We start from the raw sequence: 22,188 nt of genomic DNA on the forward strand, positions 1-22,188 counted from the left end.
CTTTTATTGTTCAACAGAAAAACAATCACTCATTGGTTACTGCCCATGTTCAAATTTGGAAGGTGTTTAAAATTGAGCCTCATTGAGATCAAAACTCAGTAGTAATGTTCTAAGAAGACTTTCGGAGCTTATTCTATTAGATTAATAATCCAGTTCACAAGTGATATATTTCTGTCCCTTGTTAGCATTGCCTTTATAGACAGCATTGTGTGTGTTTGTGTTGCAGGGCCTGTAGATGTCAGCATTCTTGCTAAATGTAACCCCTGCTTATCCAATCCTTGCAAGAACGACGGCACCTGTAACAACGATCCTGTCGAATTCTACCGATGCACATGTCCCTATGGCTTTAAGGTATTTGGACTTAAGAACTCATTCTATCCCAACCTTTTTAGACAGATAGACGTAAGCAGAACTTTGGTGCACAAATGTTTCTCCCTTCCTTGATTGCATTTAAACAAGTGTGTGTGAGCTGCAATGTTGGCTACAGAGACCCCTGCACTGGTGCAATGGCAGTAACCCATAGGCGCCAAGCTTACGGCATATTTCATCTGAAATGTTCTGTGCGCACAGTAATTAATGTGATTGGAATTTTACTGTTAAGAATAAATCAAGAGAAACAAATATCCTTTCTGAATATACTTCCCTTTAACGGTACCACTGTCTGTGGCTTTTGGGTAACAATTCTGCATTTTTAGGGACAAGACTGCGATGTACCAATCCATGCCTGCATCAGTAACCCGTGTCGGAATAGTGGTACCTGCCATTTAAAGGAAGGGGACAAAGACGGCTTCTGGTATGTGACTATATGCCATTCACATGAATATTATCAACTGTTAGGGATGCACCACTATTTTAGGATCCGGCTGAACCCCGAATCCTTTGTGAAAGATTTGGCCCAATGCATATGCACATTAGGATAAGGAACGGTTAAAGAAAACCACATGCACTGAAAAATTCTGCGTTTATGTGACAAAAAGTCATGTTATGTAAAGGATTCTGTTCAGCCAGAGGCATGGATTAGTCCGAATCCGAATCCTGCTGAAAAAGACTGAATCCTGGATTCAGTGCATCCCTATATACGGAATATACGCATAGGCTAAAATGCATTTGTGAGGCCTGGGCATTTCAATATGAGTTTTAGGGATGCACCGAATCCACTATTTTGGGATTCACCCGAACCCTGAATCCTTTGTAAAAGATTGGGCTCCTAATCTCAATCCTCATCTGCATATTGCACAGTTAAAAAGTTTCACCTTCCGTGTTTATATAACGAAAAAGTCACTTAATTTTAAGGATTTGGTTTGAATTTTGGCCAAAATTTGTCCTTTTTCAGCAGGATTCGAATTCAGCCAAATCCCAAACCAGTTCCTGGATTCAGTACATCCAATGATGAACTGGGCCACCGGGGCCCACTGGGTTTTTTCCCTGTGCCCCAGCGGCCCAGTCCAACACTGGATGCAGAGTCAATCCCTGCAGGGCACTCCCTTGATCCGCCGGTCTCATACCTGACGCGCTTCAGGTAAGTTTAATTTAGGCGCGTTTGGGGGAGTGGTCGGACAGGTGTTGGGGGCCCTGCGGGGGAAGGCCCAGTGAGCACTCTGTATGCACAGTAATACTTCAGTACAAGATCGGAGAGCTCCAGTCTCCATCTGTTCACGGAACAAGTATCATTTTGCTGCAAATAATTCTAAAATTTGATTTCTATGCTTTTAAAATGTAGCTTCTGACTGGCCTATAAGAGAGCTGACACTGGTAGCTGATATTTATTAGATCAGTAACTTCTAGAAACATGTAAGGCCCAACAAGTGCACTTAGGAACGCTGGAAAATTACCCCGTACATGTTACATTTAAATCATGGCCTTAGATCTTAGCGAGAAAGGTTAATGAATCATTTGCTTTCAGTCACTATAGTAGCGCACCAACACTCTGTCATTATTTCTAATGCAAGCTTCTTTAATCAAAAATGAAATTACACTCAGCATGCAATATGAAAAATGAATGAAATCCCTTTATAGAAAAGATGCGAACGCACTGGCTTCGGAATGCTAATCTGCCCATTAAGCTTGTTAAGCTATTAGCTGCGTTAATGAAATACCTTTCTCTGAATGTCATTTAGAAATAATCCTGAACTTAGAGGTATAGTTGTAGAAATTAAACTTTAACATTCAGCAAAATAATATGTTTTTATTGTTTTCCATGTACCGTTGGTTAGACTGTGAAAAAAAGACAAATAAGTAATTCAAAAAAGTACAAATTTTATGGGTCACAAAATTTTGGAAAATAGTGAATTAGCTTTGCAGATAGGAATGTATCTTTGTTAAATGCTAAAAAGATATAATCAGAGAATTGAGTACAGGAATGGGAGCTTTTAGCCAAAATGCCTGGGACCTGGGGTTTTCCGGATAAGGGATCTTTCTGTAATTTGGTTCTCCATGCTTTTATTCTGTTAAAAAAAAATCATTAAAACATGAAATAACCCCAGGTACTGTTTTATTATTACAGAGAAAAGGGAATCATTTAACCATTAAATAAACTCAATAGGGCTGTTCTGCCCCCAATAAGGGGTAATTATATCTTAGTTGGGATCAAGTACAGGTACTGTTTTATTATTACAGAGAAAAGGGAATCATTTAGCCATTAAATAAACCCAATAAGGCTGTTCTGCCCCCAATAAGGGGTAATTATATCTTAATTGGGATCAAGTACAGGTACTGTTTTATTATTACAGAGAAAAGGGAATCATTTAACCATTAAATAAACACAATAGGGCTGTTCTGCCCCCAATAAGGGGTAATTATATCTTAGTTGGGATCAAGTACAGGTACTGTTTTATTATTACAGAGAAAAGGGAATCATTTAGCCATTAAATAAACCCAATAAGGCTGTTCTGCCCCCAATAAGGGGTAATTATATCTTAATTGGGATCAAGTACAGGTACTGTTTTATTATTACAGAGAAAAGGGAATCATTTAACCATTAAATAAACCCAATAGGGCTGTTCTGCCCCCAATAAGGGGTAATTATATCTTAGTTGGGATCAAGTACAGGTACTGTTTTATTATTACAGAGAAAAGGGAATCATTTTTAAAAAATGTAATTATCTGATTAAAATGGAGTCTATGGGAGATGGCCTTCCCATAATTAGGAGCTTTCTGTATAACTGGTTTGCAGATAGCGGATCCCATACCTGTACTGAAAGGGTAATTATAGTAAAAAAGCAGTTTGAAGGTTGTAAGGGAGCACAGGGAGGCAAAAAGGCTTACCTAGGATTCATGGTCTGATGCTGACTATATAGTTCTCTATCTGATGATAAAGGTGCGCTTGTGCCGAAGGATTCGAAGGTGAAAACTGCGAGGTCAACATTGACGACTGTGAAGATAACGACTGCGAGAATAATTCTACTTGTGTCGACGGCATTAACAATTACACGTGCCGCTGCCCACCGGAATACACAGGTGAGAATGCCAGCGGAACTAATGTTGTATATGAAGGGAAGGAAAGAGAATGCACCACCTAGAACTGAACCCAGATACGGGTTTGCAGGTCTGTTCTTCTTTCTCCTTCTAATAGAAAGCAGACTATTTACTCTTTCTGCCCTTTATTTGGGGCCCAAGCATTTAAGACAAAGGGCAAGGCTGCATGGTTACTTATCCACGTACATATCAATGTAACATAATGTAGAAAGCACTCATTACATTTTCAGGTCGTTTACGTACCATATAATCACCCGTCAGCAATCATAACTATATGTAACTATTTCTGAGCTGTGCAGGACGCCCCACATGGCATGCTTAGCTGGCCGCTACGCTTCTTCTAACGTCAGTCCTTCTGGTATATTTTATTTGTAGATAACATTAGCTTCGCTCTGCAGAGTCTCATTACTGTATTTGCTTCCAAGTCTTTGTACTTTGTTTGTTGGCTTAATGTGCTGTGCTTGGTGTTTTCCCAATGAACACATATGTATCTTGTCTCTCCTGTCTTTGTCGTGCAAGCTGCTAAATTGAATGAGGTGGAAAAAGGTTAGTCATCGTCCTTCTCTCCTACTTCTTATTCTACTCAAGCCCAAAGCTATTTGTAATGAAGTGGTATCTTTTTAATGTGCTTCTTCGCTTTTTGTTGATATGAAATCAATCTTTGCATTAGGTACTAAGATTCACACCCTATGCTACACTCTCACAAATTGTAACAACTTCTCCACAGCTTACAGCATGCAGAAACTACATAACCCACAATGCATTGCACTGTGATGTTCCTTTCCTTATTGATCACATGTGCAGGGAATTGTGGGATTGGGAGGATGCAGGCTGAGGACAGCCGACTACTGGTACATTTTATTTGAGTCTCAAAGTAGCCAGCCAGATCAGCAGGGGAACAGGGGGCGGGGCTTAGGGAACTGTTCCAAACCATTTTATTACATTAAACATCATGAAAAGGCTGCATATTTTTTTAATTGATATATAATGCAAAGTTGCCTGAAACTATGTTTAGTTTTCAAAAAGCTAAAGTTGTGTTTGGGTGGAGTTCCCCTTTAAAGATTGCCAGCAGCTGCACAATGCTAGGATACTATAAGGGAGTACTAGTGAATCTGTACAGTGTTCAATTCAGACATAATTATGATGTTACTGACCCTATTAGCAACAGGGAGGTTATCCAGAGGCTAAACAATGCAGATCTTGGGAAATTATTATCAGTCGATAGATGAAATGCACAATATTTTATGAAGTATACATCTAAGAACAGTTTTGCCTTTAATTTCTAATAACACATAAATAATATATCGCTCTTGGCCGCTGTTCCAGTAAATCTTACTGCTTGAATAATTTGTTTTGATGACTAAAATGCACATTTTGTCCTTATACTTTCTACTAGTTTTACATGATTTCCATCTGATAGCCCTGTAATTACATTCAATTGAGTTACATTCTAATTGCACACAAATCCATGTGAATATGTCCGGTCGGATACAGCTTTACATGAAAGAAGGCTCTAGCTATGTTGGGTGGGTATAATGGTGGCTCAGAGAGGAGCACTTCTGCCTTGCAGCGCCGGGTCCTCAGGGTTTTACACGCTTGTGTGTATGTGGCTTTGGTTAGTGGTTTGGTTGTGGCAGGTTAACTGGGCGCCAATGGGACTGATCGTAGGGACAGGGAACGTAGATCATGAGCTTAACTGGGGCAGGAACTGACATAAATAAAGAACAAACTTTATAAAATGCTGTGCTGATGCTATATTAGGGCAGAATAATAATATATAAAATTATAAGAGATTACAAAACATTGTCACATCAATAGTTGTTGAAAAATTAAGCCATATGAATCTCATTTTTGTCAAATATTTAGAATCAAATTTGAGTCCAGACTCCAATGTGCATGATGCCCAGTCTACGGGAATTCAGTGTAAAGTCTAATAAACAGAAAATACAATAGATGTGGGGGTGTTTTTGACCTCTTTGCACCTCATAAGTAATACACATATTATTCATGGGAGTATAAATGCTAGATACTCTAGGAGTACTCTTTAGTACAAACACTGGCGAGGCAGAAACTCCTTTATTGCGCTGTGTGTAATTGTAGTAACTGACCAATAGAACAATACTGTTTGTAAACAGTAATCAGTTGGAATATGAACTACTTTACAGCATGTTCCACTGTCTAATGATAGCGAAGACCAATATATTTGTATAACTGAGCTGCCATATCTATCGTCATTTACATGATTGTTTCTAAATGTTCTTTTCTTTGGTTTACACATTGTGCCAATCATCACTTCCAAACCACTTGCCTGAAAGCTCACCTGACTATGTCCCAGGATGGTGCTTTCACTAGTATCAGGGAAGGTGGGAAATAGGTCTAAAATGGCTGTGTGTGCCATTAGCCTGAGCCAAGGGATGGTGACTTGAACAAACCACTCTCTCTCTATCTCCTTGATGTGAGCAAAGGAAGGAACATTTAGAAACAAACACCTAAATGAAGAATATGGAAGAGCTATTATACTACTTAGTGTAGTCCAGGGATCCCCAACCTTTTATACCCATGAGCCACATTCGAGTGGAAATAGTGTTGGGGAGCAACACAAGCATGAAAAAGTTTCCTATGGGGTGCCAATGAGAGCTATAATTGGCTGTTTGATAGTCTGTATGGGGACTGGGAGGCTCTGTTTGGCATTATACTTGGTTTTTATGCCTCCAAAACTTGCCTCCTAATCAGAACTTAAAAATAAGCACCTGCTATGAGGCCACGGGGAGTAACATCCAAGGGGTTGGGGAGCAACATGTTGCTTACAAGCCACTGGTTGGGGATCACTGGTGTAGTCCAACCAAAATGATTCATAATGCTGTGTATTCCCCCTACAGTAAAAAAGAGCTATGAAACACCACCATTAGTGCCACATTGCTCCCATAAGTAGCCCCAAGCAAACGGCTGTGTATTCTATAGGCCTTTAAACTGAAAATACCCGGCACAAATGCAATTCTAGTGATGAGCCAATAACACTTTTGAGTTTTTTCACAAACACATTTTACAGCAACCATAATATTTATGTTCTTAATGCAAACCTGAGTATTTAATTTTCTTTTCTGAGCCAAGCATTTATTTTGATAAATGTAGTCCTGATTTAATATTCTTCGGAGCCCACTGAAATATATTTATACTTTGTTAATGAGACATATGTAGATTTTTAGGCAGCAGCTTTGTCACTGTAATTAATTCAATATGCAAATATCCTCCGACTTGTTATTCTACGCGGCATATTTCCTGCAGATTTTAGGATACAGTACGACAGGGCTGGGAGCATTCTATACTGCAGCCCAAACGTATTAAACAAAAACACACGGAAAATGTATGAACTATGTGACTACAGAAAATTAGCGAGGCTACAGTGGATTCCTCAGGGCCGGATTTGTCTTCAGGGCGCCCCTAGGCCGCCCCTGTTGATCCCCCCCCCCCCCCCACAATGTGCATGCGCGAACAACCGCTCGCCCCCGCCCTCCCCCCCTGCGAGCGCGCATACATTTAAAGTCCCATACGGAGCAGTGGGGAGAAGTTCCCACTGCTCCGTATGGAATAAAACTTTACAAATTCCGTTGCGGCGGGGCAGCATGCCGCCCCTAAATTTCTGCCGCCCTAGGCCTGGGCCTTTGTGGCCTCTCCACAAATCCGGGCCTGGGATTCCTTGCTCATCATTTGTGATTTTGGTAGGGACGTTTTAAATGGTTGAGTCCTCGGTCTTCACAATGACAGACGTAGTCAGGGTAATATAGGGTTGGGAACCCCTGGTCTAAAATATGGGTCAGTAAGGGCTCGCTGTCACTGTAATGTAAAGTCATTAGATGAGAAGGGTTTCAATGGCATGTCAAATTATCCTTCTCCACTGGATCATTGTACATTTAGCATTGATCTGTTGGGCCTGCATACTACTCCCATATGGACATTTTCGGCATTTTTACACTGCATATCAACACCAGTTGTCACCAGAATTTACAGTGGTCAACAAGACTATTGGAAGTCACCTTGATCCACCTATGGAATTCTAACATCTATTTAGACATTTGGAAGTCTGTCTATGAGCAGAAAGTATGAAATTAGCTTTCACGAACTGGTGGAAAATATGTGTTATTCAGATACCATACTAATGATTGAGCTTGATGTTCAGATACACCATAATAATGATTGAGCTTGATATTCAGATACAGTGTATAAATGATTGAGATGTTTTGTTGCAGGTGAACTTTGTGAAGAAAAACTGGATTTCTGCTCCCAAGATGTCAATCCATGTCAGCATGACTCAAAATGCATCCTGACACTGAAAGGCTACAAGTGAGTATTTTATAGCAAAAGGCACATCCTTTTGGCTTTCTTTATAGCAGAAAAATATAATAAAGTGATATGATCTTGTGAATTGTGGAGAAATTGCTCCTTATATTATGCAGGTGATCTGATAAAAGCACCCAGCATCTCTCTCTGCATTACTGTCTAATTTACATTTAAGAAATGAGCCTATTGGACTTCTAAGTTCTTTTAAGTGTCACATAGATGTGGTTAGATTACAGGCTTGTTTTCCTCCCTACCAGATGTGACTGCACCCCCGGATATATTGGGGAACACTGTGATATCGACTACGATGATTGTCAGGAGAACAAGTGCAGAAATGGAGCCCGTTGCGTTGATGCAGTGAATGGTTATACTTGTGTCTGCCCAGAAGGATACAGGTGAGTGAGATGATTTCATCCAATGGTTTAAGCAGTGGTGGAGCAAAAACAGCCACTTACTCTTAACCTGGTTTCCAAATGCTAATGCCAAGTGGTAGGAAGATTCAGGTTGATGAGAACATTAGGACCCTAAGCCGGCAGTCAGAGGGGTGGGTGCATAGCAGACCTCAAATGAAGCTATTACCTGCTCTGATCCACTTGAATTAATCTGATACAATGTGATCAGAAAGGTAGGCAACGGTGAAAAGGCAGCAACTGTTTTACCAAAAGGCACCTTTATGTAAGTCATCTCTGATCCTCACATAAGGACAGTCTTCTTTTTAGAGTACCAACAATAGACGAAAACAGAATTCTTCACCTACTTCAAGTACAGCTCTCCCTTGTGTAACTGCTGGCAGCACCACATACAATGGCTCAACCAAGAGATGTCTTGGCTATAAATACATTCCCTTTGTAAATACAGTGCAAATGTTTTATACTTACAGCGGTTTGTTCTGTGAATCGGCGCCACCAATGGTTTTACCTCGCACAAGTCCTTGTGACAACTTTGAATGTCAAAATGGAGCCCAGTGTATCGTGAAAGGAAATGAGCCTCAGTGCCAGTGCTTGCCCGGATATCACGGAAACAAATGTGAAAAACTAGTCAGTGTAAATTTTGTGAACAAAGACTCGTTTATCCAAATTCCTTCGGCAAAGATCCGCACTCAGGCCAACATCACTCTGCAGGTAAGGAATGTCTGAAAATTACTGTATTCATAAACACTGGAGGAAGCTTTGCTAAGATTAGCCGGGAAACTCAATGTTATGTAACCTGCTGAACCCTCTGAAGAGTTTGGGCATGATTCATATACAGTGCAGACAGTTGTACAATAATGAAACAAGGCAACACTGTTCATTTTGCTGGGAAAAAAAGAAATCTAGACACATTCCTCTGTTCCACTGTTTTGTTTTTTTTTAATTGTGGATAAGACTTACTGTACGTGAAACTGAGAGTGGTGTATGAGAGAATTTAGTATAACATTACTGCAAGATACAGAACTTTTTATGAATGATGGCAAAGTAATATTGCAAATGTTAAAGGCAGAGGCAGTGTGGTAGAAGTTATAGTATCCCCTGTCCCCAGTGCTGTATTTAGGTTTGGTGCCACCCTACAGGACCTAAGTGCACCCCCCAGGTGTTAATAGGGTGTGATGTCACATCTAGTTGCTTGTGAGGTCACTTCTGCCTGTGACACGCATTGGTGCACATTGTACCCCTCACATCTGCTGCTGGATTTAGTCAGCAGCGGCTGAAGAACCATTTCTTAAAAAAGGGGCCAAATAAATGTATATGGGTTATTCCAACCTGGGGAAGAAGTGCAGTCACACTATGGGGAGCAAGAGTGCACCTCTCAGTTCTCATTCAGTGATCATTTCTTCCCCATGTCTGGCTTTGCACTGCACCTCGAGCCGGTTAAACAAAACCCAGCAGCAAGTGTAGGCCGGGCTAGCCTTACTGCCTGTCATAGGCCATAAGGTAAATACGGGATTTAGTTGTGGCCTCAGCTGCTCCCTGACTTCTGCATCTGAATGATGAGCAAATTAAGAGATACGTAGGGGGGCGGTAGTTGGATCCACGTGTACCTTTCCCCTTCCCTTAAGAATACAGCATTGCCAAAGGAAGGTAGTGTGCAAAGTGCAAGAAAATCACCAGTTGTACCAGTTTATTGTACTTTGCACCTTGTCTACTGAATGATCCCTTATGTGTACAGGAGGCCTTCAGTGGAATGCAGCCTTTTGACTATACCCCATGAATGAATACTTCAGATAGTTTATACTATGTTAAGTGGCCTATTGAAGAATCTTAAAAACAGGAATATATATATCAGTAAATATTGCCCTTTTACATCCTTTCCCTTTAGTGATGGGCTGTGTGCTCCCTCAGAGATCAGCTGACAGGAAATAATGCAGCTCTAACTGCAGCTCTTAGACACAATCTATAAGAAAATTCAGCCATTCCTAATTATTAATTAAAAACATGTGAAAATGTTGGCAAGGAAACCTTTTTTCATGGCTTTATTTGTGTGACTTTAAGTTGAATATAATGGTTTTTTTAGCCCATACACATATCCAGGGTTTGTGCCAAAGAATTCCAAGCCCAGTTGGGCACCTTCTGCTTGAGTAATCATCAATACCGTGCCAGATATAGTTCTACCGTGTACATGTGGGTGCTGAGAGAACGGATAACTGGACTTTCTGTTGACCACATAAAGGCAATGTAAATAAATGACAAATAATGCATCATTTAGGATCTAGCAGCTTTTTGTGTAATGTCACAGTTGCAGTAATAAAACTCCTGTTTACACTGTAATCTCTGCCCCGGATAGAAGGTTTCATAAGCAGAGTATTGAGATTCCCCATGAGCTGGCTCCTTTGTTGTTGTTCCAGAAGCCATGTTGTAACTAACATTATACAGATGGGGATACATGGCAGCATGGAACAAATAAAAGGCCAAGCTACTTTATGGCTAACATTGTGCAGCTCATGAGTTTAGCATTTTGTTATAAGTGTGGGGAGAAAATAATATTCTGCTGCTGCCGTTTTGGGGACTAACAACTGTTTAATTGGTTAGGGGGTATATCTTGTACCCCAAATATGCCCAAACTGCTACCCCCCCACCCCCCCAAATTCCTCAGCAACCAACTGATTTAGATTATCTTACCATTTAGCACATGAATTACACTAGGCAGCTAGTGTTTTAGGATACGGTTCCTATTAGATTCTTTTTGAAGGGAAACTTTATATTCACAGCATATGGCGTTTATACCCTGCAGTGAAGGGGCAGTTTATGTGCTTTTTCCGGTCAGTTGATCTCAGCTCTGAGTGCAGTAAATAAGTAAATACATAGCATTTCATACTGATTATTTGCAGAACCTTGACACATATTGTCAATGAAATACCATTTAACTTGTGTTTTGTCATTAAAACAGGTCGCCACGGATGAAGACAGTGGGATCTTACTCTATAAAGGTGACAAGGATCAGGTAGCGGTGGAGTTGTATCGTGGGAGAGTGAGAGTTAGTTACGACACTGGAATTAACCCTGCATCTGCCATTTACAGGTGAGATGGGACCTGCTGCCCTGGTGTAAAGTGCTTTGTTATGTTGTACAGGTATGGGACCTGTTATTCAGAATGCTTGGTATCTGGGGTTTTCCAGAGAAGGGGCCATTCCATAATTTGGGGTCATTCCATAATTCCATACCTTAATTCTACTAATAAAATGATTCAAACATTAATAAAACCAAAAAGGACTGTTTTGTCTCCAATAAGGATTAATTATATCTTAGCTGGGATCAAGTACAGGTACTGTTTTATTATTACAGAGAAAAGGGAATCATTTAACCATTAAATAAACCCAATAGGGCTGTTCTGCCCCCAATAAGGGGTAATTATATCTTAGCTGGGATCAAGTACAGGTACTGTTTTATTATTACAGAGAAAAGGGAATCATTTAACCATTAAATAAACCCAATAGGGCTGTTCTGCCCCCAATAAGGGGTAATTATATCTTAGCTGGGATCAAGTACAGGTACTGTTTTATTATTACAGAGAAAAGGGAATCATTTAACCATTAAATAAACCCAATAGGGCTGTTCTGCCCCCAATAAGGGGTAATTATATCTTAGTTGGGATCAAGTACAGGTACTGTTTTATTATTACAGAGAAAAGGGAATCATTTAACCATTAAATAAACCCAATAGGGCTGTTCTGCCCCCAATAAGGGGTAATTATATCTTAGTTGGGATCAAGTACAGGTACTGTTTTATTATTATTATTACAGAGAAAAACATTTTTCATTTATTAGATTAATATGGAGATGGTCTATGGAGATGGCCTTCCCATAATTCGGTTTGTACCTCCACAATACATATTGGTCATAGGCAATATATGTTTTGTAACGTAGCATAATCTGTGCTATAAAGATTTTAAGCAGCTTTCTCAATATAATGTCACTTGCATTAAGGTAGGTGATTGGGACTTAAAGTTAATAATTAAATATATATTAGAGATCCACAGAAAATGTTATTGGTGGCTATGCATTCTTATAATGCTGTATGTTTAGGAATACAGATAATCCTCCAGAGAGTTACATAGTTAAGTTGGGTTGAAAAAAGACCAAAGTCCATGAAGTTCAACCCCTAATTTATATAATTTATAACAATACTTTATTTGAAAATACTGTTATTAATACGCAGATTTATTGGTCAGAATTCTCAGCTCAGCCTTGATTACATATCAATAACATCAGTAACACAATTACCCGGCAGTGTATGATAGAGCAGATGAGTTCCAGATTGTTTGCTGTGTGTTTACCCATCTGTAACAGATCTATGCTCTTGGCATTTGCTTTCGGCTCTCGAATTCTTTCTCTTGCTTAGACTTTCCATTAAAACCTCTTGCCTCCTTAATAAATGGAAATCGCATCCATATTGTAATATTACAAGCCTAGGACAAGAAAGAATATAGGAATTTCAAATGAAAAGCACCGTGCCCTTTGAATTTATTTATATCACAGACATTTTCAGAGGTTCTGTTCTTAATCAGTGCTTTATTCCAGTTATCACACATCACAAAATGTAAGTAAATAGAACTTTAGTATATTTAGCAGTTATTTCTCATAACCCGCACACGCTAATGTCACATGGTCAGATGTATGCAGCAATTTGTTACATCTGGGGCCTTAAGATGAAATGACCCCACATGTTTAGCCACCTGTAAATTAAATATGTCTTCATGGGGAAGCCATACCCAGTACCAAGTGCAGGAATGTATAAAGGGGGCTGAACCCATGGTAGTGATGTCATTACATGTCCCCCATATTGAAAAAGTTTATCAGTTCTAAATGTATCATATATCTCTACACATAAAGACTATAATAACATAAAAGAGGGTGCACGAGTGATCCAATTAACCTATAAATATCCAGTGCCCATTACCTTAGTATATATCCTGCTCTGACATCATAAGCCCCCCCTTCAAATTGATCAGTACAAACGTATCTGGCCATCAATGAGTGTAAATAGTAAAACCATGATTCCTTAACCTTTAGCAAAATCATTCCCATCACTTCGCAATATATGTACAAGGCTGATAGTTAAGAAAAGCCAAATCAGTGTTGGGTGCTTAGCTATAGAAAAGCTATAGAAAAGTTGTGCAGAGTGGTGGCTAGAGATCCCAGACTTAATATCTTTGTGTGGGAACCCCTCACACATTCTAATTGTCTAGCAATGACCACACTGGACGACCTGGTTACTCACTGTGTGGCTAGTTTAACTGAAAAACTATTCTTCTGTTTGCTCAGAATCCCTCAGCATGCAAATTAATATTCATTGTTTGCAACAGAGGTTTAGCTACAGTTATGCAACTTCTGTATCATTGTTTCAAAAAGTTTTTTTGTAAAACATTTCTAATCAAGCTCCACGAGCTATGTACTGACCACTCCTTGTAGGACTATGTAGCGATCACTCCTTGTAGAGCTAAGTAACGATCACTCCTCGTAGGACTATGTAGCGACCACTCCTCGTAGAGCTATGTAGTGACCACTTCTCGTAGGACTATGTAGCGATCACTCCTTGTAGAGCTAAGTAACGATCACTCCTCGTAGGACTATGTAGCGACCACTCCTCGTAGAGCTATGTAGTGACCACTTCTCGTAGGACTATGTAGCGATCACTCCTTGTAGAGCTAAGTAACGATCACTCCTCGTAGGACTATGTAGCGACCACTCCTCGTAGAGCTATGTAGCGACCACTCCTCGTAGAGCTATGTAGTGACCACTTCTCGTAGGACTATGTAGCGATCACTCCTGGTAGGACAATGTAGTGACTACTCCTCGTAGGACTATGTAGCGACCACTCCTCGTAGAGCTATGTAGTGACCACTTCTCGTAGGACTATGTAGCGATCACTCCTGGTAGGACAATGTAGTGACTACTCCTCGTAGGACTATGTAGCGACCACTTCTCGTAGGACTATGTGGCGACCACTTCTCGTAGGACTATGTGGCGACCATTCCTTGTAGGACTATGTAGCGACCACTCCTCGTAGGACTATGTAGCAACCACTCCAGAGCACATGTATGTAGGTGCTGCTTCAGTTTTCATGCTTATATTTAAAAAAGCCACGCTTTAATGCTACTGTTTAATAAAAGTGATTGAAAGAGCGGGCACTTATTCTTTTCTGTTATACAAAATGGGAACTTTACAATAAGGAAGCTCAATAGGACAGGGAAGCATCAAAAAAGAAAAGAATAAGAGAAGGAAATTTGAAGTCAAATACTCATGGAAAGCAGTTTAACTCATTCCCTTCTTGGGGAGGGATTCCTAGCCGGCTCCTAGTACAGAGACAAACAAAAGGAGGAAGCATAGAGTTCCTAGAAGCAGATTGACTCTTAATGCATTTAATATAATTTACAATCATAAGTCTGTTTCGAAGAAGTCAAAGTTAAAAAAATGAGCCCATGAATCACCGCCAATCACGGCTAACCATTTTCCAATTCACTGCTAACCATTTTCCAAATTGATTTAAAGGCAGTAAATTACATTTACTTGAATATGATTTAAATCCTCCCCAAAAAAATTCTGATTTTTTAATCAGAGTGCCTCATTTTACCTAGGAAATGGGTTTCCTTTACTGCAAAAATGATTAGATTAGAATGTAATTGTTTTGTACCATATGATTCATCCTTTTCCCTACTTCTTTTTCTTTTTTCAGCGTTGAGACTATAAATGATGGAAATTTCCATGTTGTGGAATTGGTAAACCTGGATCAAACACTGTCACTGGTCGTTGATGGAGGAACCCCTAAATCCATTACGAATTTACCAAAACAGTCATTAATAAGTATTGACTCCACCCTTTACATAGGAGGTAAACAATCTTTCCTGCTTTTCTCTATGGTGATTTGATTGTTAATTGCTCAGTAACATTTTTAAAGTGAATGCTAAACTGACACATATAGAATTTAGGGTATTAGAATGCAAAACCCAAGATACCTAATTTGTAAAATGATTCTTTCATCTAATGGAGGATAAATGATTATATAGCCAGGAAAGGAGCCAGCTATATGCATTGCCTAGCACACACGTGTGATATCTACTGTTAATAAGCCCTAAACTCTTGAGCAAATGAAGCTTTAGTTTGGCTCAATTTTCCATGAAAAGCCAATACAATGTCATCTATAAACATTTTTGTAATAACACGGTCTGTAGGAACTCCCTGAAGAAGGTGAATGTTGGATGGGGTACATACCTGATATTTTGTTAATCTTTATATTTGCCTTTCTAGGTATGCCCATGAAAAATAACATTGCAGGTCTTCGACAGTCTTCAAGTCAAAATGGCACCAACTTCCTAGGCTGTATTAGGAACCTGTACATCAATAATGAACTACAGGACTTCAGAAAACTAAATCTCCAAGCTGGAGTTCTTCCTGGCTGTGAACCTTGCCATAAAAAAGTCTGTGTCCATGGCACATGTCTGGCTACTAGCCAAGCTGGCTTCACTTGCGAATGCGAAGGAGGATGGACAGGACAACTGTGTGATATCCAGTCCAACGATCCCTGTCTGGGAAACAAGTACGTTTTATTTTAAATCGAATACTTACATCTTGCAGAATATCCAAAACCTTTTTATAAAATGAAATGGTGCAAAAATGTAGTTTATTTTGTCTTTTTTTTTATCTTGTAGGTGTGTCCATGGCACGTGCCTCCCCATTAATTCATTCTCCTACAGCTGTAAATGCCTTCAGGGCTTTGTGGGGGTTCTCTGTGATGAACCTGAAGATCAGCCCAATCCCTGCCAATCCATTAAATGTAAACACGGAAAATGCAGGCTTTCGGGCTTAGGGAAAGCCTATTGTGAATGCAACAGTGGTTATACAGGGGACAGCTGTGATAAAGGTAAATAATTCATTCACACACTCAAATATTTATGCAATACATTTTGAAATGACACTATCATGCTTTATGTTGGTGGCTGCCACTAGAGCACAAACAGCTATTACATCTGTCAAAGCTCATGTTAAATATATTGCGAGGGCAGAAAGGTCTGTGCTGTGCTTGAAATTGAAATAGAGGGAACAGTCAGGGGCAGATTTATCAAAGAATAAAATTAGAGCTTGAAAGTGAAATTCCACCACTCTCTATTTATTTCTATGGGGTGTTCAGAGGGGGCATTTGTCAAAGGGTGAATTCTCACTTTCACCACTGATAAATTGTTCCCATAGAAAATAATTTGGAGTGGATAAATGTCACTGTGGCAAGATCTAATTTCACTTTTTTTTATAAATATGCCCCTTATTGTAGGGTTGCATTTATAGAAATGTAAGTAGTAGTACAGACAAAAAGACTCATTTTTGAAGTGTAGAATTGCTTCTACTACAATGAAGCATAACCAGAGGTGCCAAGTTTTGCTCTGGTTAATAAACTTGGGTGAAACTTGCACATAAAAGAAGGGGAAACACAGAGCATACACTTCTACACCATTCAACTGTGTGTGATTTAACTGGTGCAATACAGAGTAACAGTACTTATTGGCAGGCTCCACCTAAGTGGCTGCTATGGGCAAACTGCCGCACAGCACTAGTATAAAATATAGAAGTGCCTTGTGATTGGAATTCAGATTGGTGCTTGTCTCATAAATAAGCACAACCATGTCCTCTGCCTGCAGTCAGAACTCCTGCCTCCCTGAGAGCAATGCTCCATTCTTGCTTTGTGGCTGCCTTTTTACCGAGGAAGTTATAATAACATGTTAAACTGAGAACCAAGAGTCTCAATTTAGTTTAAAACAACAATGGTTCCTCAGCTAACATTGTCCCATTTGGATGCAGTCGTAGGCACTGCTGGAACTCGTGGCATTTCCACCCAAATCTTACTTTTATTATAGTTTATATATAAAATGACTGTAATTTTACATGAAAGTATCATTATTACTGGTAATTAAGAAAACATGCTTTCTGACTCATGATACACAGAAAGGGAAATATGAATAAAAATAAACTGCATCATTTCCACTGATATGGCATTTATATAGTTAACGTTCTGCTTGTTTTATTGTTGGATAATTTGGAAGAAATTAAGCAATGGATTGACATATCCATAGTGTTTGTGCATGAAACCCAGCTTGTACATGGAATGGCTATGGAACAGTACTGTAACATTTAGTAGACTAAAACTTAACTCAGAAAGGAAACAAATGGATTCAGATATTTATATAAAACATTTTCTCTGCAGTCTTTTTATTCATATTTTCAAATTCACTGAGCAGTTGCTTTGCACCTGACATGGCTATTTTCTACTTCTACCAATTTTCTATTTTTCCCAACTAGGGAAGCCAATGATTCTACTCTTAGCTTTATCACAAACTTTGCTTTTCACCCTTCAGCTTTCACTGATTTATCCCAACGAATTCCACAGGTGAGACGGTCACTATCTCTGGACTCATCTTTTCTTTCTGCCCTTCATCCTGGTGTCTCATTCCCCCTCATTTTGGTGTCTTCCTTTTGCTTTAATTCCCATTCATTCATTTGGGTTTCAGTATCAGTGCGGCTGCACAATGGGAACACGGCTGGTCTAGGGAGTGCACATAATTTATTTTTTTGCTGTTTTTTTAGACTTTTTAAGGAGTAATTTATGAAGCTAATGGAATGTTACTATAGGAATAGTATGGAACAAGGAGGCTAATAAATAAAATTGCATGCTCTCAACAATTGCCTTGCTGTAAACAGAACCAGCTGTTCAGGTTATGAAAACTGGGTTGCATTCTGTATTTAAAAAAGAAAAACACAATTTTGTTGTCACCATAAGAGTCATAGTATTTACATACCATAACAATTGTTCTAAAACAGGTCATTTACTAAACTATTTTTTGGGGCTAAAACTCATGAATTAGGGATGCGCTGAATCCAGGATTTGGTTCGGGATTCTGTCTTTTTCGGCTGGATTTGGATTCAGCCGAATCCATGCCTCTGGCTGAACCAAATCCGAATCCTAAAATTCACATGACTTTTTGTCACGTAAACATGGAAGTTGAAATTTTTTCCCAGATTTAACCCTTCTAAAACCTAATTAGCATGTACTAATTAGGATTCAGTTCGGTATTCGGCCAAATCCTTTACGAAGGGTTCGGGGGTTCAGCCGAATCTAAAAAAGTGGATTCGGTGCATCCCTATCATGAATTCGAATTATGGTTTAAGAGTAAAACAATGTAAAAAACACAAATTTATAAAACATCAGCATCTAAAAACTTGCAAGTTCATGTAGAAGTCAATGGGAGTTGTCCTAGGCAAAATGTATGCAATTTTTTAAATTTGAGTTTTTCCAATTTTTGGGGGGCATTTGCAGACCCATTCAAAATGATGAGTAGAATTCAATTTCAGTGCATTTGGTTTGATTTGAGTTTTTATATTCTATTTTTATATTCAAGTTTGTTATATATATAAAGTTATGTTATTTTCATTTATTTCAGAAATCTCTTGCCGAGGGGAACGGGTCAGAGATTACTACCAAAGGCAGCAAGGTTATGCTGCTTGCCAGACGACCGAGAAGGTATCAAGACTAGAATGCAAAGGAGGATGCTCAAATGGTCAGTGCTGTGGGCCACTGAGGAGCAAAAGGCGGAAATATGCTTTTGAATGCACAGATGGTTCATCCTTTGTGGACGAGGTGGAGAAAGTCATAAAGTGCGGTTGTACAAAGTGCCCCTCCTAAACATGTAAACACCATGAGTCTTTTGAAAATGTTGTATACCTATTGACCATGTTGGACTAATTAAAGTTTCATAGTGGAAATATTTGAATTCTATTGTAAAATACAGAAACGGACTTATTTTTATTATGAGAGAGAATTTTCCTCAGTCTTAAAAAAAAAAAGAAAAAAGAAAACGGAGAAAAAAAAAAAAAGAGAAGGAATTGCTGATGCCTGAACTTTTCATAAGAGGAGCTGAAAAAGGAACTTGAAAAATTCTGTGGAGATTCAGCTTCACTGAGGGGTAATGCAGTTTCTCTTGGACACGGATAAGACTGGTGCTCGTTTGGCCAGGACAAAAACATACGTGGCTACATATCACCATTCCCAGGCCTGTATTGGCACGGCATGTGGGGAGCACCACAACGATACGACAAAGGCAAAGCTGTGAACGACGAGGGATCAAAATATTTGTATTCTTATATTGGGTGACTGAGCGGCGTAACTATTGGGAGAAGCTGCAAGCATTCCGGCCAATCCACAAACCAATCCACATTTGGACTTTCATTGAGTTTAACTGTTTTTCTGTTATTGATTGCGTTCATGTCAAATGATAGCACAAACATCTTACACAAGTGTTCAACAATCCCTTTACCAGTATTATTCTTGTTTTGTAAGATAACGTTTAACTGCGTCATTAGAGAAGTAAGCGTCGGGTAGTTTTATCATTAGGAACAACTGTACAAGTTTGAAAGCGGTATTCATACTGAACCATATGTATTTATTGTATCCACGTACAGCTTCCTTAACATTTCTAGGTTCTCCCCCCCCTTTTTTTTTTTTTGATGTTTTAATATATATAAATATATTAATTTATAAAGATCCTGATATTTTTCTATTTTGATAAAGAATACTCAAAAGTCAGGATTTTTCTTTACATTTTGTAATAGAACTAACACAAGTCAAACGTCTTAGGCTGATATGTTCCGTCTGGTGATCATTCGCTCGTGGTCGTAAAATGGCGGCCGTTGTGCAGAGACAGGTGTCTCAGAATACGTTATACCTGAGGAACGTACACTGTACAGAAGGAAGAAGTGTCTCTTATACAGGAAGCTCCACAAACATAATAGAATTTTATGTTTACATGAAATTTGAAATTGTGTATTGGACAATAAATCAGAACATGGAAATTCTCCCAATCGATTTTACCATGAAGTTTATGTTTCTTTTAGAGCAGAATATGCAGACAGAAACTGTGATTCCCCCCCACCCCCCTTTTAATAAAACTACTATAGTACCCTGTGGTCCTCATGTTAATATGTTGCTGCTAAACTCCAGTATACAGTCGATTATGTTGGTAGTGGGCTCCTTTCCTAAAAAAATAAAAATGATACCCAGGGCACTCTGTAAAAATGCAGATTTTATGTTCAATATGTTTTTTTTTATTTTATATATATAAATATATATAAAAATATTTTTTTTTTTTATAAAACAAATAAGTTAGGTGTACATGTATAATGCTGTGTGCTTTGTCTTATTTGGACTGATATCAGTATTGCGACTGATGTTTGTAAATTAAACAGATATTACTTTACATTTAGAACTTATTTGTCCCTTTGTGTCAGACAGGAATTACATTGTCTCCGCACGTAGGGTTTTACTTCACATTGAAGTATTTATGCAAATATGATACAATATTATACAGGTATGGGACCAGTTATCCAGAATGCTCGGGGCCAAGGGTATTCCAGATAAGGGATATTTCCGTAATTTGGATCTCCATACCTTAAGTCTACTAAAAAATCAATAAAACATTAATTAAACCCAATAGGATTGTTTTGCCTCCAATAAGGATTAATTATATCTTAGTTGGGATCAAGTACAGGTACTGTTTTATTATTACAGAGAAAAGGGAATCATTTAACCATGAAATAAACCCAATAGGGCTGTTCTGCCCCCAATAAGGGGTAATTATATCTTAGTTGGGATCAAGTACAGGTACTGTTTTATTATTACAGAGAAAGGGAATCATTTAACCATTAAATAAACCCAATAGGGCTGTTCTGCCCCCAATAAGGGGTAATTATATCTTAGTTGGGATCAAGTACAAGGTACTGTTTTATTATTACAGAGAAAAAGGAAATCAGTTTTAAAATTATGAATCATTTGATTAAAATGGAGTCTATGGGAGACAGGCTTTCCGTAATTCGGAGCTTTCTGGATAATGGATCCCATACCTGTACAAAGGTATAAAGGTATAATACACTGCGATGTAAATCAGTTTATTTGGTTCATATCTAATATAGTTACATTCATTACATTTCTAGAGATGAGTTAGTAGGAGTGTGCCGGCGCAGGAACTATATGGCATTCTAGACCAGCTGTCGCCCAGACATAAAAAGCTGTATAGTGAAAGTCCTTTTAAAATTAAGTATGGAAAACAAATTCCTTTTTTAGTAACATATTCACACCCATTACAAAGCTATTTCAAAATCCCAGCTGTCAACCACATATTGCCTGCTCCACCTTTATGCCTTAGGCATGGAGGCGGGGCAGACAATTACTTTCACTTTCCATTCAGCACTTTCCAAGATGTCACCATCCATTCGGGCAAATCCTGGCTTTTTTTTAAGTATTTGGTTTCGGACGAATCTGCGGCCAATCCGAATCCTAATTAGCGGAAATTAGCATATGCTGATTAGAATTCGGAAAGGGTTAAATGGCCAGTGAATTTTTTTTAACCCCTTCCTATCCTAAAAGCATATGCTAATCCTTCTGGGTGGGTTTGGGGGGTCGGCCGAACCCAAAAAAGTGGGTTTGGTGCATCCCTAGTAGCAAGTGGGCATCATGTCCCCCATTCTGGCACACAAACAAGACTTTGGGGTGTTACAAAGCTTTGCCTTAACAACAGTGCCCACAAAATGGTGCCGGCCTGCTTGCTCTGTGCAATTCCAAGACTGATGGACACAAGATTTAAATCATTTATATAGTGTAAGGGAAGATTTTTTTTATTTGACTTGACAAACACAATAGAAAAGAATTTGGAATTATTTCTTAGTGTGACGGGTCCCCTTTAATGCATAGCTGTTCCAATCAAGATGGAAGCTAGAGCCCCTCATTTTCTCCTAATTGCCAGGGTGAATGGGAAGTTCTTTTGTATTTGCTTCCTCTGGATCATCTCGGCAGTAATAATGTGCACGTATTGAGACTCAGGAGACTGCTGGTCTTATTGGGATTAGCAATTTGAGTTTTTTCAAATT

The 22,188-nt window shown here is 39.0% G+C and overlaps 1 protein-coding gene across 5 annotated transcripts in view; it reads left to right on the top strand.

Moving 5' to 3' along the window:
* Positions 1 to 20,522, top strand: part of slit2 (slit guidance ligand 2) — a 204,234-nt gene extending 183,712 nt beyond the window's left edge. For 2 of the 5 annotated variants that reach the window (XM_031895349.1, XM_012955706.3), the window contains 12 exons: positions 227 to 351; positions 696 to 793; positions 3,317 to 3,456; positions 3,994 to 4,020; positions 7,722 to 7,815; positions 8,070 to 8,207; positions 8,693 to 8,933; positions 11,176 to 11,306; positions 14,960 to 15,114; positions 15,532 to 15,820; positions 15,933 to 16,144; positions 18,711 to 20,522. In XM_031895349.1, coding sequence (XP_031751209.1) covers positions 227 to 351; positions 696 to 793; positions 3,317 to 3,456; positions 3,994 to 4,020; positions 7,722 to 7,815; positions 8,070 to 8,207; positions 8,693 to 8,933; positions 11,176 to 11,306; positions 14,960 to 15,114; positions 15,532 to 15,820; positions 15,933 to 16,144; positions 18,711 to 18,952 — 1,892 coding nt within the window. In that variant the 3' untranslated portion in view covers positions 18,953 to 20,522. Of the gene's footprint in view, positions 1 to 226; positions 352 to 695; positions 794 to 3,316; positions 3,457 to 3,993; positions 4,021 to 7,721; positions 7,816 to 8,069; positions 8,208 to 8,692; positions 8,934 to 11,175; positions 11,307 to 14,959; positions 15,115 to 15,531; positions 15,821 to 15,932; positions 16,145 to 17,627; positions 17,660 to 18,710 lie in introns of all 5 variants that reach the window. The other 3 variants (XM_031895350.1, XM_002936715.5, XM_031895351.1) reach the window with 2 other exon arrangements.
* The last annotated feature ends 1,666 nt before the right edge of the window (positions 20,523 to 22,188 follow it).

Source organism: Xenopus tropicalis, chromosome 1, assembly GCF_000004195.4.
Source record: "Xenopus tropicalis strain Nigerian chromosome 1, UCB_Xtro_10.0, whole genome shotgun sequence".
NCBI classification, from domain to species: domain Eukaryota; kingdom Metazoa; phylum Chordata; class Amphibia; order Anura; family Pipidae; genus Xenopus; species Xenopus tropicalis.